This window comes from Rhinolophus sinicus, linkage group LG02 (assembly GCF_036562045.2).
Source record: "Rhinolophus sinicus isolate RSC01 linkage group LG02, ASM3656204v1, whole genome shotgun sequence".
Lineage (NCBI taxonomy): Eukaryota > Metazoa > Chordata > Mammalia > Chiroptera > Rhinolophidae > Rhinolophus > Rhinolophus sinicus.
The window spans coordinates 1,736,110-1,752,549 of record NC_133752.1 but is presented as its reverse complement, the minus strand read 5'-3'; the positions used below and the strand labels follow the sequence as shown (position 1 = coordinate 1,752,549).

Below are 16,440 nucleotides of genomic sequence, written 5' to 3'. Positions count from 1 at the left end.
GTGCCACGCTGCACGCGCGCTGCATGAAACCAACCACACTGCTCAGGGCCCAGGACAGGCCACGAGTGCCAGAAGCCTGCTCGGTGCCACACTGTCCTGGCGGCTGTGATGCAGGGCTCCCCACCTACTCCAGCGCCCAAGGGGTGACTCCATGCCAGATGGGGCCCACCCACTGTGTGCAGGAAAAGCAGTGGTCAGCAAGCAGCAGCACAGGGTGGCAGGGTCAGGGCCCAAGCCCGAGAGCACACAGAAGGAGGGCACAGACCAGGCACAGGAAGTGCCCAGAGTAGGAACGGGCAATCGGGACAGCGAATAGGATCCGAGAGCAGAAAGGAACTCGAAAATCCCTAGGAGGACCTGAAGGTCCCATCTCTGGCAAAGTGACAGAGATGAGAGGTCCTGGAAGTACTTTCCCCACGTGGAGGCAGCCGAGCCAGAGCTGACCTCATTTTGCCACCTCACCTTGCTACACTTCAGTTCTGTGCTCCTAGAATACGGCCACTACCTGCGTTGTCAGCTGTCGGGATCTGAGAGGTAAGCTGCTGGCACGGTGCTGGCCTGTAACTCCACCGAGGGTAACTAGTGTTCCTGCAGGGTCGGCTGCAAGAGTCGTTCCTGCCCACTCACCTATAAGTTCCACGATACTCCCGCTGCGGCTCCGGCAGCCTGGCCGCTCGCGGGTGGCAGGCAGCTGCGCCAGGCCGCCGGCTATGGTCAGGGCCTGCAGGAGCTCTGGGGGAGGGGTCCTGAAGAGCTGCTGCAGGAGCTCCAAGGCGCCAGTCACCACGTTGTGGTCCTGGTGCTGCGTGTAATGCAAGGTCAACTCGTACACCTGGAGACAGAAAGCACACGTGGCACCTCAGGCTTAAGTGTGTACTGGGGCTCCCTCCTTTGTTTTTGATAGGCTTATGTTGGCAAAATTTGTGCCTTAATTTCTGCCCCTTAAAATTTCTCTGTCACTTCTACCACTGTGATCACTAGCTTCCATGTTGCTTTCTAAATTCCCAGGGTTTTTTTCACTGCTCTATTAATTCCTTAAACATAAGTAGGGCACTTCCACAAAAACAGACCTCCATCTCCCTAAGCTGGTGACTAGCAAAGGGACCATAAAGTTCAATATCCACTCGGTGCGGTTACTCTGACACACATTTAATAAGCAAGAACTACTGTCACGAGTGCCACTGAGAAACAGTTTCCAACTATTTTAAAGGTATGTCAAATTTGATGAGTGCTTTCGATACTGTGTCACATTATACAGATGTAATGAATTTACTTTTTCCATTTAATTAGTCGCCAGATAAAGTATAGAGCATCCAGTTAAATTTGAATTTCAAATAAACAACAAATAATTTTGTAGTACAGTATGTCTCGTAATTTCAGGTATACTTACACCACAAAATCATTCATGATTTACCTGAAATTCAAATTTAACTGGCACGCTGCATTTTTATTTCAAGGGTTGGGCAGCCCGACCTTTAACATCATAAAAGTAACACAAATTTTTAAAAAGAGACAGTATAGAAGGGTATAAAATAAAAACTCTCAGTGGTAGCTTCTTTTAATTACTTATTTTAATTCTTCTGGTGGGAAGCCCCGTAATTCTAGGTGACGGGTCTGCAAACTGTAGTCCTCAGGAAACCCAGGCTGCTACCTGTTTGTGTGCACAGGTGTCACGGAGCGCAGCCATATCTGCGGCTGCTGTGCGCTGGCCTGTCACAGACAAAGGGTGCTGCCCTCCCAGACAGTCAGCCTACGCCCAGATCTGTGAAGCCATCTACTGTGAATGCACTTACTGCAGAAAATGAGGGGAGTGGCATCCCACACTGCCTTCACCTCGCCTGCACTCCCAAATTCTGTCAGCAACATTGTTACTTTCATGTTATTGCGACTGACATTTACATACTAGTGTGGGACTTTCAATCACATGTGCTTTGCCTAGAAGTTGAGTCTGAAACTGAATAAAAGATCATTATGCACCTTCCCATGTGTACAAATAGGACTGAGTGGGAATTCGATGAACGTTTGCTGAGCAGGGGAGCAGTTCACATGCCCTGCTTTGAGAAACGGGGTAACAGCATTCTATGTGCCAGGCAGCGGTCTGTGGGGTTTATGTCACACTCTCGGCTGCCTTAGGAGAGCTTGCCCTCATTTCACTCTGGTGTGACTGTCACTGGAGGTCACACAGCCAGGGGTCGTGGCCTAGGATTGGAACCAGGCAGTCCGGCTCCGAGTCTGTGCTCTGAGCCCTGAGCAGGCTCTCTGGGTGACAGTCACTTACACACTGACACGAGATCAAGCCAGGGGCTCCTACCTGGACCAGCTGCTCTGTCGAGGGCGAGACCTCCATTTCCTTCCGTGTCACCCCAAAGCTGCCTTTCAGGCTCGTGTCCTTGACCTGCTGCTGCAGCAAGGGCACCAAGTACCTCAGTGTGAGCAGCACCCCAAGAACCAGGAGGGTGGGGTGCTCATCCTCGACGGGAACCAGCAGACCTGGAAAGGCAGTCACAGGCTTCTTAACACCTGCTGCACTGCTCGGAGATTCATAGCTTCATCTGTTAAAACGCAGAGCTCCCTAGCAGAACCCTACCTGAGGCTCAGTGAGATATAAAGATGGCAGAGACATCACTGTGAAAACTACGTATGTGTCCCGGGGCCAAACTCCAGGGGTGGCTCTGAAGGGTACCCTTCCACCCTTCGTTACATGGAGTCTTGCAGCATTGAAAGCCAGTTCTTTCCTATCAAATGGCCATATGTGCCCTTCGGCATCTGCTAGTGTTGGTTTCCACAATCCCCTGCGCTCAGGACACGTCGTCAGCAGACCTGCACCCATGCAGAGAACCTGCAGGGCCCTGACACTTGTCTCTGGGCTCGGGCACTCCGCACTCAGAGCTACCACGTCCTGCTGTGCAGTTGGCCCACACGGAGGGCCAGGCCCAGGAAGACGGTGGGGTGGCACGCTGGTCCGCCGCTGCCCAGGCGGCTCTCCTTACGCACAGAGGAGCAGCAGCTTGGCCGCATGCTCACACAGACCCACGTGGGCTCCCAGTTACCAGTCAGCCAGCGCCCAAGGGCCTGGTCCAGAAGCCAAGAGATTGCCTGACTTTAAACAGTTTCAAAGGTCTGTTCCGAGTAAATGCTGCAGACTCTGCCACATACACGCGGGGAAAAGCACGCCACCGCCCACAGCTTACCTATGAGCACATTTAGTAGCCAGCTGTAAAAGTACTGCGTCCTCCTGGAATGCTGGCAGACGCTGACTGCGGAGCCCGCCGCCGTCCGCCGAATGGTCGGGGAGCTGGACTTCAGGTTTGCTAGGAAAGCCTTTAACAGAACCTGTGGAAGCAAGAATCCCCATGGGCACAGGAGGAGGGTCCTGTGAAGCTCATCAGGTACTTGGTGAAACGTAGCTTGCCCTGAATCCTTGCAGAGCATCAATTATCAGCAGTTTGAAGCTTTCCTACGCTGAACAGAGCAGTTAAAACTTCCAGTTGGGACTTGCTGGCACCTGCGTCCTCCACCAGTAGCAGCCAGTGGAAGCCTTAGCGCTGGAAAAGCTGTACCCACAGTATCTGGGGACAGGCTCAGTAAATGACATTATGAAATAAGTGCTGTAAAAAAAACAAATGGAGGGCAGCCGGATGGCTCAGTTGGTTAGAGCACAAGCTCTCAACAACAAGGTTGCCGGTTCAGTTCCCACATGGGATGGTGGGCTGTGCCCCCTGGGACTAGACTGAAAACGGCAACTGGACTTGGAGCTGAGCTGCGCCCTCCACAACTAGAATGAAGGACAATGACTTGGAGCTGATGGGCCCTGGAGAAGCACACTGTTCCCCAGTATTCCCCAATAATAAAAAATAAAAAACAGAAAAACCAGTTGTCTAAAAAAAGAAAAACGAAAACAAGTGGGAAACAAGAAGCCGAGGAGAGGAGAGCAGCAGCCCGCTACGGCCACGTGCAGGCTCAGGGACGACTCGTCCGTCCGCACGCCGCTGCCGAGACCACTAAGAGACGCCTTGGGGCTGGAAGACGTGCACCTGAACCGAACGAACTGTACGCCTACTGCGCTGCTCACACCGCTTTCCTACGAAGCACAGGAAAGCGTGGTTGCTGGACCCAGGAAAGCCCACAGGAGGGGCACACGATTCTAGCCTGGCCACTGACGCCTTAGCGAACAGCCCGAGCAGGGACTGGCCATTTGGTGACCAGTCGCCTAACACCATTCGCACTGCTCTAAACACATACTGTTTGGCACGGGCGGAGCACGCTGACCGCCAGGGATGCCATTAGGTGCCCCCACTGGGGGTGTGACCCCAGGCAAACGAGCAGCCAATGAACACACCAGGCCCACCTTAGAAAGAAGTTTCTCCCTACCACTGCAGTTAGCAGAAGCCGGTTCTCAGAGCCGCCTCAACTCTCAGTGAACTCAGAGTAGCTTTCTAAACCCAGAGAGGTGAAAGAAGGCCCAGACCCCCAGTCACAGGACCCCCCGTGGTCTGTGGCTTCCGGTTCCTCCCCAGAGCCCCCACCCAGTCATATTATCTCTGACAAAGCTTTTCTTTTTAGCTCTGAGAAAAGATACTGGCATCTCAGACAGCTCCTTTGAGTGAAAACACACAACTATATTATTGAAATAGGAAATTAAAAATCATTCTGTATTAGTCCAAACTTCTACATAAAGTGAAAGCTAGGTAACATTATAACATTATGATGTCAGCCCATGCTGAACCTAAACAGTTTGGAATAATAAATAATAAAACTAATGAGAGCTCGAGGGGGCCTTCTCAGGTCCAAATCCCACAACCCCGAGAATGCCGCGTAGAAGGCAGCTGGCAGAAAGATAAAGATACAGCACCCAGGAATGAGGCATCCAACAGGACAGCAGCCAAAGGAATTCCCAGGGTGACAGCAGGGAGAAGCCTTACAGTACGGCTGTGTGGCAGGTGACAGCGCATCCGGAGGGGACCAGAGCAGCTGCCAGCGAGTTCTAAGATGGGGGACTCGAGTGGGGAAATGATCCAGTAATTACGTCTTGTGGAAACTGTACTGAGATCCAGTTTACAAAGCTGCTGGAAAGTACGAGAAGATGCAAATGGCCAAAGAGTAATATCCAAGTGAAAAAGAGGCAACTATTAACTCCAGAACAACCCAAAAGGTGTACAAAGGAACAAAATCGCAGCACAGAACAAAGTTGGATGTGGCTACTTACTGAGGCCTAATAACGTGCACATTGAACAGTGATGCAACTACAGTAAGACGACGGGGAGGGTTAGAACTCTAGTCATCTCTTTCGCAGTTAAAAATCCAAAACTGGCAGCAGAAGCATGGGATTTGGAAATGTGGAGGGAAACACCAAAAGAGACACTAATACAGAACTGAGCCACCAAAAGCAGGAGGTCCCGAACCTGGCAGCCTCAGGCCCCGAGGCAAGGTCACAACTTCTGGACATTATGCACGAAGCACTACAGCGGGCCAGAGGGCTGCTGGTAGGGGCACAGAACAAACAGGAAGTCCAGAGGTCCCTGAGAGCTGCAGAGCCCACGTTCTGGGACCTCTCCTCAGCCAGGGTAAGGGGCCAGCCCAGACCATGGAAAGCCAGTCTGCTCTGCAACGCCTTCTGAATTTGCGTGTATGAACCAGCCCCTCTCCCACTCCTCACCCACTAAGAAAGCACAAGTGGAAAGAAGCTCTCAGTGAGCCTCAAAACAACGCCACAGACTCCAACCTAAATCGTGCAGCACGGCAGATGGCAACCTGTCCAAAAACCCCAACGCCCCACTGGATGCACTGTCACACTGTGACTCGGCGTAACAATCATACCTTAATTTCATTGTCATTTGCAAAATTGCCAAAAGAAGCCATAATTTTGGGTATCGCTGCAGCCAAGGTCTCCTGGACAGATTCCTCGGGTCTCCTGCTTGTTCGAGTCAGGCACGGCAAAAGGTTCACCAAGTAAGGCCTGCACAGAGAGAGGAACACAGTTACTCTGCCAGGTCTGCTTCAACGAGAAACAGAAGCAGTTAGTTCAGTACCTGCTGGAGAAAAGCCAGTTCCACGTGCCAACCAGTCCTCAATGGCAAGTGGACAAGCCTTAGCTATTATAACAGAACGGGGGACTGAACACATGAAGTTCAAATGCTCGGAGACACTCATCCTTCCTTTCTCCTGTAACCAAAGGACTCTCAAAAGCTTGTTTTAAAAATTATCATAGTTATTAAAATATTCATATTTTAAATGAGAAACTAATACAGAATATAAGAAAACACCATTTTAAAAATAAGTGTTAAGAAATGAGAATAAAGCTGTCATGGAAAAGCAGCATTACAAAACATTTTTTTCATGTTCAAACGAAGTAAATAAGGCCTTAGAGATGAGCAAGGGAATGGGCCATGCCGGGCTGAGAGGAGGGAGTCACAGGACAGACAACGCCGAAGCACAGGAAGCCTGGACCTGCGGTGAGCGCGGCTGGCGCTGCCACAGCAGATCCACACCAGACTCTCTTAGTGAGGCTGGGCCTGCCTTTCTAAGGAGACGACGTCTGGGAGAAAAATAAAGCGGCCATCAAGAGGTAGAGAAACCTGACTGCTGAAAGTAAAATCAGGCCAATGAGTCCACAGAGAGTGCCTGAGGTGACGGAGCCATCGGGGCAAGACCTCCCTGGGCCGCGGTGAAGGAGTCTGATTTCACATGAACAGCTCTGGGAAGTGAGTCAAGAGTTCAAAGCAACGACTGGACCCAATCATATATTTTTAAGGTCACTTTGGTTGCTTTGTGGAAAACTTGAGATGTATTACTTTATAAATATAACAAATTTTCCAGAATAAGGATAGTAAAAGCAAAAGACTATATAAAAAGAAATTTCCTTAGTGATTGTATCTCAACAGCTATATAAGATTCTTACTAAACTCCAACTGAATGGAATAAATCCTTGTTTCATATTAATAGTGAGGGTTTGGGTCACCCACCAGCCCCTCAGGGACCCATAGCCAAGGGTCGGTGGCCATAGTACGTTTTGACAGTTACGGAGAGAAGGAAGGCGTTGGAAATTGTGGTCTTTCTTTTGCTTTTCAATTCATTCAGATAGAACTGTTTCAACTAGTCAGGACTTGATTTGCAGTTTAACGTTCACATTTTAAACTCAGGCAACAGACCAAAACAAGTATTTCTAGAATTCTTACGGTAAACAGTGATGAGGTTGGGACTCAACCTCCAGCCACCTGACAAGTGCCTTTTCAGCAACTACCACATGCAGACAGACAGTTCCCAGTGTGGGACAGAGAGGAAGAGCCCGCTGTCCCCAGGGATACATCCCCTACGGCTCTGGGGGGAGGCTGGGCAGACAATGAACGAGCACACTCATAAAGTGGGCGACAGTATTTCTGGGAGCGGTAAGTGTGACGAAGGGAAAATAAACAGGGTGTCACTGGCTGCGATTGAGGGGCAGAGGCGGGCGGCTTAAGACGAGGAGAGGAAGGACCTGTGAGGAAGTAACATCTGAGCTGAGAGGGACAGAACCTCAGGAGCTGGGCTCTAGCAAAATAATGACCATCATCACCATCACCATCCAGAGCGTACAACGTACCTGCACTTCTGAGGTCGGACAAGGTGAGCCAGCTCAGCAAACCTCCACAGGGCGGCACGCAGGCTCCGGGCTGCGCCGTTCTGAGGGGATTTAACGAGCGATGTTACGTTCACGTCACGGATACTAGTCACCAAAAGTGACTTCATGTCAACAAAAGCATTTTGTTCACTGCTAGTTTCTATTTTAGACAAAAGGCCATTTAAATGTATAACTACTTTAGAAATTTTAAGAGCTAGTGGGCTTAATTATAAAGATACAAAAAATAAATTACTATTTAAAATTCCCATCTCATCTAATAAATAATGAAGAATAACCTTTTGAAGAAAAGTAAAATAAAGTCTACTTTATCAAACAGCTTTAACTTCTAACATTTTTACTTATTAAATGTAAGATAAAATCTCATACTGTTCAATACATTGAAAGCACCACCTTTTTCAATAACGGAAAATAAAGGCCTACCTTTTTAATTTCCTTATAGAGCTCTAACTGTAACCTCGGAAGATTAGAATCCATCAAAGCCTACAACAAAATACAAGAGAGCTGGTCACGGAAGGCACAGTCCATTAGCAATTCTAAAGAAAGCTAAAATGCAGCTTCAATTTCCATCTTGGGTGAAGTAGAATTTAATGGCAACTAAACCGAGAACCCTATTCATTAAGAAAAAGCATAGATATGCAGGAAGTGATTGGATAAACTAGATACAGATCATTCACCTGAACAAAAAATGGAAAGAATCTCACTTTTTTACAGTCAAATACTATACAATATCAAAATTAAATGGCACATGGTTCAAATCCATATAAAGCTCCTCTTACACGAAAACCGTAACAGTCAGTGAGTGAGGAACACCCAGGAAGTTTTCTCTTCACTGAAAATCTTTCATCTCCCATGGGGTGGGAGATCCAATATTAGCAACGCCCTGAAGACGCAGCGCCAGCGGCGGTGGGTGTCCCCGTGAGAGCAGAGCCCCTGGCTCTGCCAGGCAGACCCCGCCTGTCCTCCCTTGGTGCTTGATGCTCTCAGCCCCATGGCTCTGTGACCCCTCGACCCCACAGCTCCGCACCTCTCTCCCTCCCAGGCGGCAGGCTTCGTGGGCACCCGTTTCTCTGCCTAAGGAGCACTCCGCTGGCCATGCCCACAGTCCTGGCGCCCCAGAGGCCAGATGCTGCAGTGGTTAAGAATCTCCTTGCTCATCTACTAGCCACCGCCTCCAGGAGGTTTTCTGTACCTCTCCAGCCAGAAATCCTGTCAGCCTCCATGATGAGCTGCCAATCTCTCTCAGAGCAGAGGGTTTATACCGCGTAGGAAGTGATTTCGGTACAAACACGCTGCCCACACAAGGTTGTACAGGACCTGAGGCCTGGAGCCCCCGGTCGGGCTGCGTCTGCTCCCCAGGGCATTTTCCTACATGCGCGAGAAGCTAAACGTGCCCGTTCTCTTGGGCCACGCAGAGCCTGGTCGACTGAGCAGTGACGACACTCACTAGAAGAGCGGAAGTCCAGGACCCGACTCCTACATGCCCTCCCTGACACCGCGCCTAGGGCCACCCATTCTCCCAAGCCCGTCCTCCCGTCACAGGGACAGCACGTCTAGCCAGACCCTGCTCCCACCCCCAGCCTGCTGACCTGAAGACCACGGCGTTCGAGGAAGCAGAAATCTGAGCACAGCCGAGCTCCGTTATGCCCAACTTTACACAGAAAGGAGAGCATGAGAGAGACTGGCCTTGCCTTACATTCAGGGGCATAACGTGAGACATTGGTATCTCTGCATTGGGAGACGAGAAACAGGAGGAGGAAATGGGGACGAAGCAGGGAGAGGGCCGGAAGGGAACCCGGGGTCTGGAGCTATGACCTAGGGCCGGGCCCACAATGCGTGAACACACACACTGCTGTCCTATGCAGCAGTTCTCGGACACAGGTCTCTGAAGACAGACTTCGAAGGGAACAACGCCCATGTCTAAGATGACTGACCAGAGTGGTCTGAGTCACAGCATTCTCTGTCCTCCCTAACCCCCACCTGCCGAGAACCAAAGCAGCCTGTGGTGGGTTGCTAAGGTTTTCTGATTCTAAGGATCAAAGTACAAGAGCCAAAACATCAGAACGCCCGGCCTGGTCCTGCCACTGAGACTGATAAAAACACCAAGGCCATTCAGGCCTGGGAAGAAGGAAGTGTATGGAAAAGGCTGTCTGCAGACAGGCAGCGGGACCCCACGCACACATGAGTGTCACCAATGGACCACCAGGCCTGGAGGACAAGGAGAAAACCATGACATCACTGGGGGAGGCAGGATGCAAGCCAAAACAGGAAAGCAGGGCGGGGAGGAGGGAGAAGGCCAGGTGACCACCTCCAGGTGAAGACGGACCTCCCTCAGGCTGCTCCCGACGGACAGGGCTAGAATCCTGTGGCCACAGAGAAACCAGCGCCCGAGCACAGAAAGCACAGCTGGCCAAGAAACAGTGTTCTGCCGACAGAAAGGACTCCCTGGGCCACAGGCTACCGCGGAGCCACATGACAGAAAACGGAGAGCTGGTGCGCTCACGTGCCCCTCAATGTCTGGGGAAGAATGTAAGAATCTCGTTAGCAATTAAAGTATTTCTTACCAATCTGAGGACCAAAAGTGGCCAGGATGACGCCACGCACGTCACATAATTTACTGCACTTGGGACACACACACACAGCACAGAAAACCTGTCTGGTTCCCGTCAGAGTTAGGGAAACTGAGGCTCACAGAATTAAACACACGCCCACGTTGCTCAGCTGGGGGCAGAGGCAGGACTCAAACGCAGCTCCCACACTGCAAACCCACGCATGCGCTACATGCTTGGCACAAGGCCTCCATCTCCCCCAGGAGTCCCAGGTGACCAGCTGCCCGCGAGGGGAAGGCTGGGCGTACGAGGGCAGAGGAGGAACCATTTCTTGGCCAGCGTACTACGAGGCCACGCTCCAGGGAACACCCTTGGGAAGACTCCAAAGACCAGTTTTGTCTTCAAGACCCCGACAAGAGGGGAAACCGTCAACTAACCTGCGTCCACCTGCTCAGGTAAGTAGCACCAGGAGAAGAAGAGATGCAGCCTCTTCCCAAAGCCGTATCTGAATTTCAGGGTTGAACTCAAAGTGGTAGGGATATAGAAGAAAACCTGGGAAGATGCCACAAACACGGGGCCTTCCGAAGAAGGGAACAGGTACATCTGTTTCTTAACTGTTACGAAGACTCAGTTTCGGGGAGAGTGTCAAGAGCTACGTCAGAGACGCTTCCTCCTGCTGGAGGAACGAGAAGCTACAGGAGGAACGACGGCCAAGTCTGGACATGCGAGTCAAAAGGCCCATCCAGTAACTCAAAGGCAGCCTGGAGGACGGTGAGCAGGGTGGGCAGGGGACACACCGGCAACAGGGCAGGCTGAGAAACACAGGACAGTTTCCAACACGCAGAGGATTACTGAGGAAGGGCTGCTCGCCCACAGCAGCAGAAGACAGAAAAGGGGACAGCAGATGAAAGCTCTGTGATGTTGGGCATCAGGAAGCAGTACCAGAAGAGAGGTGGCCCTGCGCTCTCCTTACCTCACCTGTCACCCAAGTGGCTTCAGCTTTCTGGCTTAACATCTTTTCCTGGGAACTCCCTCTGCCCAGTCAGGTCACACGAACTCCAGCTAACCTACTGTCGAAGTCACCTCTTTACCCGCAAACGGTACCGCCTGACCCAAATCTTAGGAGGGGCAGAGGCAGGAGACGAGGCGAAGGGAGGGAGGCTACAGACACCGAGGAGGTTCCATTGACCTGTTCCCCCCCCCCACCTCCCGCTTTCTCAGGGCCTTGTCCAAACAGAAGGCGGTACCTGGAGGGACATTTTCCCCAAGAGCACCCACGGGCGACCATCAGCACCACCCTGACCGACGCACGCGCAGGTGCAGCAGGCAGGCTGGCAGACGGCTGAGCGCCTCCAGAGCACACAGCACAGACGAAACCCGTGCGGACACCCTAAGGGACCTTGCTGGCCTACCCCGGTTACAGCTCGGGGAACCTGTGCACGGGGCTCTTACTTTGATGACTTTGTTGAGGCATTCGTCAGCCACCATCCTGACATCTGACTCTGCGTCATCACTGCACAGCAGGAAAAGCTCCACGGCAATGCCCAGAAGTTTCTGAAATTCTGGAGAATTTCTAAGTGAAGAAAGAAGAGACTGTCACAGCCAAGAAGAACCTGGGAAGACGTGACGATGGTGTGTGGCGGGGTGTCTGGCCTCCTAGACGGGGTCTGGGACAGAAAAGGACATTACACAGAAGTTAAGGGTAACAACACATCGATAGTCATTCAGTCCTTGGGAAAAACGTACCACGGTGACGTAAGATGCAAATAACCGTGTGACCGGATAAGGAAGGGCATGCGGAAACTCGCTACGCTATCTTCGTAATTTTTCTGTAAATTTAAAACTATTCTATAATTTCAAAGTTTATTTTTAAAAAAAAAAAAGAGGTTGCACTTGTAAGACAAATCTCCTTTTTTAAGTGTTAATTAAAAAGTCTTAAAAAGGCACTGCTTTTTGTGTCTGAGACACTGAGACGCTGCTTCAGAGACTCCGATCCCAGAGGGCCATCTGCTCTCGACCACACGTTACTCTCACAACATTCTCCGAAGCTTGAAAATCAGCACACCAGTCTCACTCTTCTCTCCTTCTGAATCTTGCTTTCAGTGTAACAAGGTACGACCATATTTCACTTAGACGCAACATGGCCCTGGTCAGGCTGTGTGTCTGTCGCTCCCTCAGTCTCACAAAAAGTGTAGTCTATGCAACGTTTGTGAACGACTTGAAGATGTTAAATGAGACGTCCCGTGAGCCTGTCACAATCCAACCAGCCCAACAGCCCAGACAGAGCTAGGCTGGGCCACACCCATGACACTGACTGCACACCCTGGGAAGAGCAGCAGGCCCGTAACCCAGCCCCTGAACACGCTGCTGAATGGGAAAGTCAGTCAGACTGCTGTTTCACGGTCTCCGTCTAGCTACTCTGAAATGGAGCCCCCCCCACACCCTTTCTCGCTACATCAGAATTCCTACCAAGAGTCAGAAGAGCCATGAGCCTAAGAGAGAGCAAAAGACATAGCAGCAATCAACAGAAGAAGCAAGAAACAAAACGTGCCACTCAGCAGTATTTCAAACCTCAAATCTGTGGAACGCAGCTGTGCAGAAAGGACTAAGGAAGTAAGGTCCCTGAGACGCTGGCACTGCGCCCCAACACACTCAAAGCAGGGCTGTGCCCAGAGATATAATGGGCTACCTGTGGGAGGTGATGTCAGGCTTCCCAGAAGACACGTCAAAGAGAAACAGGTAAAATCACTTTCATAACATACGTCATTTAACCCAATGCCGAGATAGTCTTTCAACATGTAATCAATATGAATAAATTATTGAGATATATAACAATCTTTTTTATAGCACATCTCAACTCAGACACAAAATTGTCATCAGAAATACTCTGTCTTTAGACTTCATAAAATTCAGTTGAAAAGGAGGTCCACTTGCAACTAGTAGGTAAGTCCTGACGACACAACACACAGCAGTGAATCCAGTCAACATCACCGTATTATTACAAAGTTCAAAACTGCTAAGAGTCTAGATCTTAACCATTCTCAACACAATAAAGGAATTATAATTCTGTGATTTGATAAAGCCGTTAGCTAACACTACTGCGGTGATCATACTGCGATACATAAACGTATCAGACCAACCACTGACCACCTCAAACATAGTGTTGTCAAGTATATTTGATTTCAAAAAAGGTTTATATACCACTTCCAACCGTACTTAAAAGTTCTCCAGTAACTAAATCAGATATTGATCTTTAAATATTAATTTAATAAAGCAGGTGCAGGAATATTCAGGTTGTCTATTTCTTCTTGAGAGCCTTAGAAATTCTTCCAAGACACTTACCCAATTCATCGAAGGTGTCAAACGTACTGGCTGGCACGGAGTTGCTCATACCATCCCCTTATAGTCCTTTTAATATCTCTACAACCTATCCTAGTATCATCTCCCTCATTCAGATATTGATAATTTGTGGCTTCACTTTGTTCAGTCTTATTAATTTTACTGATACTTTCAAAGAACCCCCTTTCAGTTTTATTGATTTGCTATACACTCCTGTTTTCTATACTACCAACTTGCATTCTTATCTTTATTACATCCATTCTTCTGGTAAATGTAGGTTTCATTTGCTCTACTGTTTCAAGTTTCCTAAGGTGAAAGCTGAGGTCGCTGACTGGAGACCCCCCCTTCTTTGCTCAAATGGCATTTACTGCTATCAACTTCCCTTTATGTGCCCCAGCAGCATGTCACACATTTTGAAATCTTTTTTTTTTTTTTTCAAACAATTCAAAATACTTTCTAATTTCCCTTGACTTTTTCTTTGACCCATGGGCCACGAGGAAATGTGTTGCTTTCCCATATTCGGGGTTTTCCAGACTGTCTTTCTGTAACAGATTCCAGCTTACCTGCACAGAGGCCGGAGAGCATACTCGTAATGAGCTGAGGCCTTTTACATGCAGAGGCCTGTTTGGTGGCCCAGCATCGGGCCTACCTTGGCAAACGCCCCGTGAGCACAAGAAGAATGTGTCTTCTGTTGTTCTGCATTGGGTGTCTACAAATGTCAACCAGGACACGGGGGTAGACAACGTTTTTCGAGTCTTCTAGATCCAGATTTTATGTCTACGTGTTCTGAGAATTATGGAGAGAGGCTGCTGAAATCTTGACTGTGGCTTTGTCTCTTCCTCCTTGCAGTTCTACCGATTTGGAAGCTCTGACCTGAGGTACATTTAGGGCCGTTACACCCACTTGATGCAACTGATGTCTCTGTCACTATGAATGACCATCCTGCCCTGGAACAGCCTGTGATATGAATACAGCCAATCAATCTTGCTTTCAATCCATCAGTGTTACTAGCACGGCAAACCACTTTCCATTCTATGACTTTGACCTATTTGTGTCTTTACACTCAAAATGGTTTTCCTCTAGGTCTTGCTTTGGCCCCCAGCCTGAAGAGCTCTCACATTTACTGTGACTACTGCTGTGACCAGGCTGAAATCTACCAGTGTACTTTCTTTCCTAGTTGTCCCATCGCTCTGTATTTACCTTCTCCCCCTATTTCTGCCTTTGGGGTTGAGTATTTTTATGCTTCTATTTCACCTTCCTTTTTGGTTTATTAGCTATAACCTTTTCTTTTGCTTTCAATTGTTGCTTTACTGTTTATAGTATATGTCTTGAATTTCTCACAATCTACAGTGATATTATACCACTTCACATCCAGCACACGAAACTAACAAAAGGCATTGTATTAGCTTCCTGCGGTAGCTGTAACAAGTTACTAGACACCGGGGGCTTCAGAACGCAGGAATTCTTCTCTCACATTTCAGGAGACCGGAAGTCCATGATGAATATCAGTGAGCTGAACTCCAGGTACCGGCCGTGCTCCCTCCCGAGCCTCCGGGGGAGAACGGCTTGGTGCCCCTCCCAGCTCTGGTGGCTCCAGAGCTCCTGGGCTGTGGCCATGTCACTCCAATCTTCAAGGCCAGCATCTTCAAACCTGCCTTTGTTCCATCCTCACATCACCCCGTGTGTGTGTGTGTGTGTGTGTGTGTGTGTGAGTGTGTGTGTGTGTGAGTGTGAAACCCCATCCCCCCCCCTATAAGGATACACGGGACTGTTTAGGGTCCACTTGGATGACCCAGGATAATCTCTCCATCTCAAGGTCCTTCATCGCATCTGTAACGTTCGCACAGAATTCCGGGGATAAGGACCCGGTGTCTTGGCGGGAGGACGCAGTACTCGGCCTCCCACGAGTATATTTGCATTTCTGCTCTTCCTTTTATGCTACTGTTGTCACACATTTTACGTCTACGTGTTATAACTCCCCCCAAACACATTCTGGTTATCTGTGCTGTAAACAGTCAAGTAATTTTGAAAGATTACAAATAAGGAGTCTTGTGTCTGCCCAGGTGGTTACCATCTCCAGTGCTCGTCAGTCCTTTGCAGAGACCCAAGTCCGTTTTCCTCCTCCCTGGAACACTCCTTCATAGTTCTTAGGGAGGTCGCCTGCTGGACGTCAATCATTTCAGCTTTCACGTGTCTGAAGAAGCCTTTATCTCACCTTTGCTTTTCAGAGAGACATTTTTATTGTACAGATGATGTTTCACTGAATTCTGTATATGTGGTTTCCAGGGAGAAATCCATGGTCACTCCTTCCTTTGTTCAATTCAGGTCTTTTTTATGACTGTATTCAACACATTCAGTCTTCTCCCTCGCTTCTTGGACACATGAAACATAGTTATGGTAACCGTTTTAATGTTCCCGTGTATAAATTCTACCATCTGTGCAATTTCTGGGTCAGCTCCAATGACCTGTTTCACTGTGACTCCTCCATTCCTGGTCACTTTTATCCGGTGCCAGGCCTGACGACTTTGAGCTTGCCAGCTGCTGTACACTTTGGAATTCCCGTATTCCTGCACTTGGCTCTGGGATGCATCACGTTACTATGAAAGAGTCTGACCATCTTGGGGTTTGCTGTTCAGCTTCACTAGGCAGGAGCTAAGCAGCATCTCAGTCTAGGGAACGTCAGCCCTGTGGTTCAGCTGGCCCTTCAGAGTGCCCCCTCCACGGTCCCATGCAGCCTGAGGTCTGTGGGTGAACTGGAACAGCTCTTGGCGCAGCTGTGGGTTCCTTATGACCCTTGCAGGTGCTTCTATCCCATCCTGTGAGCATCTGCGCTCAGTGAAGACTCAGTGAGGGCCCCGCTGCAGGTCTCCCAAGATGGTCTGTGCAGCTCTCTCCTCTCCGGCACTCTCCCCAATGGTTTCTAGCCCCCTTGGTCCT

General features: G+C 49.6%; 1 protein-coding gene across 4 annotated transcripts in view; it reads right to left on the bottom strand.

Annotated features, from left to right (window-relative positions):
• HTT (huntingtin) overlaps positions 1-16,440 on the bottom strand; it is a 120,330-nt gene that overhangs the window by 85,490 nt on the left and 18,400 nt on the right. For 3 of the 4 annotated variants that reach the window (XM_019718736.2, XM_074320558.1, XM_074320562.1), the window contains exons 3-9: positions 11,617-11,737; positions 8,039-8,098; positions 7,580-7,659; positions 5,818-5,956; positions 3,192-3,333; positions 2,312-2,490; positions 628-832 (exon numbers count right to left, since the gene is read on the bottom strand). In XM_019718736.2, the coding sequence (XP_019574295.2) occupies positions 628-832; positions 2,312-2,490; positions 3,192-3,333; positions 5,818-5,956; positions 7,580-7,659; positions 8,039-8,098; positions 11,617-11,737 (926 nt within the window). The remainder of the gene's footprint in view (positions 1-627; positions 833-2,311; positions 2,491-3,191; positions 3,334-5,817; positions 5,957-7,579; positions 7,660-8,038; positions 8,099-11,616; positions 11,738-16,440) is intronic. The other variant, XM_074320570.1, reaches the window with a different exon arrangement.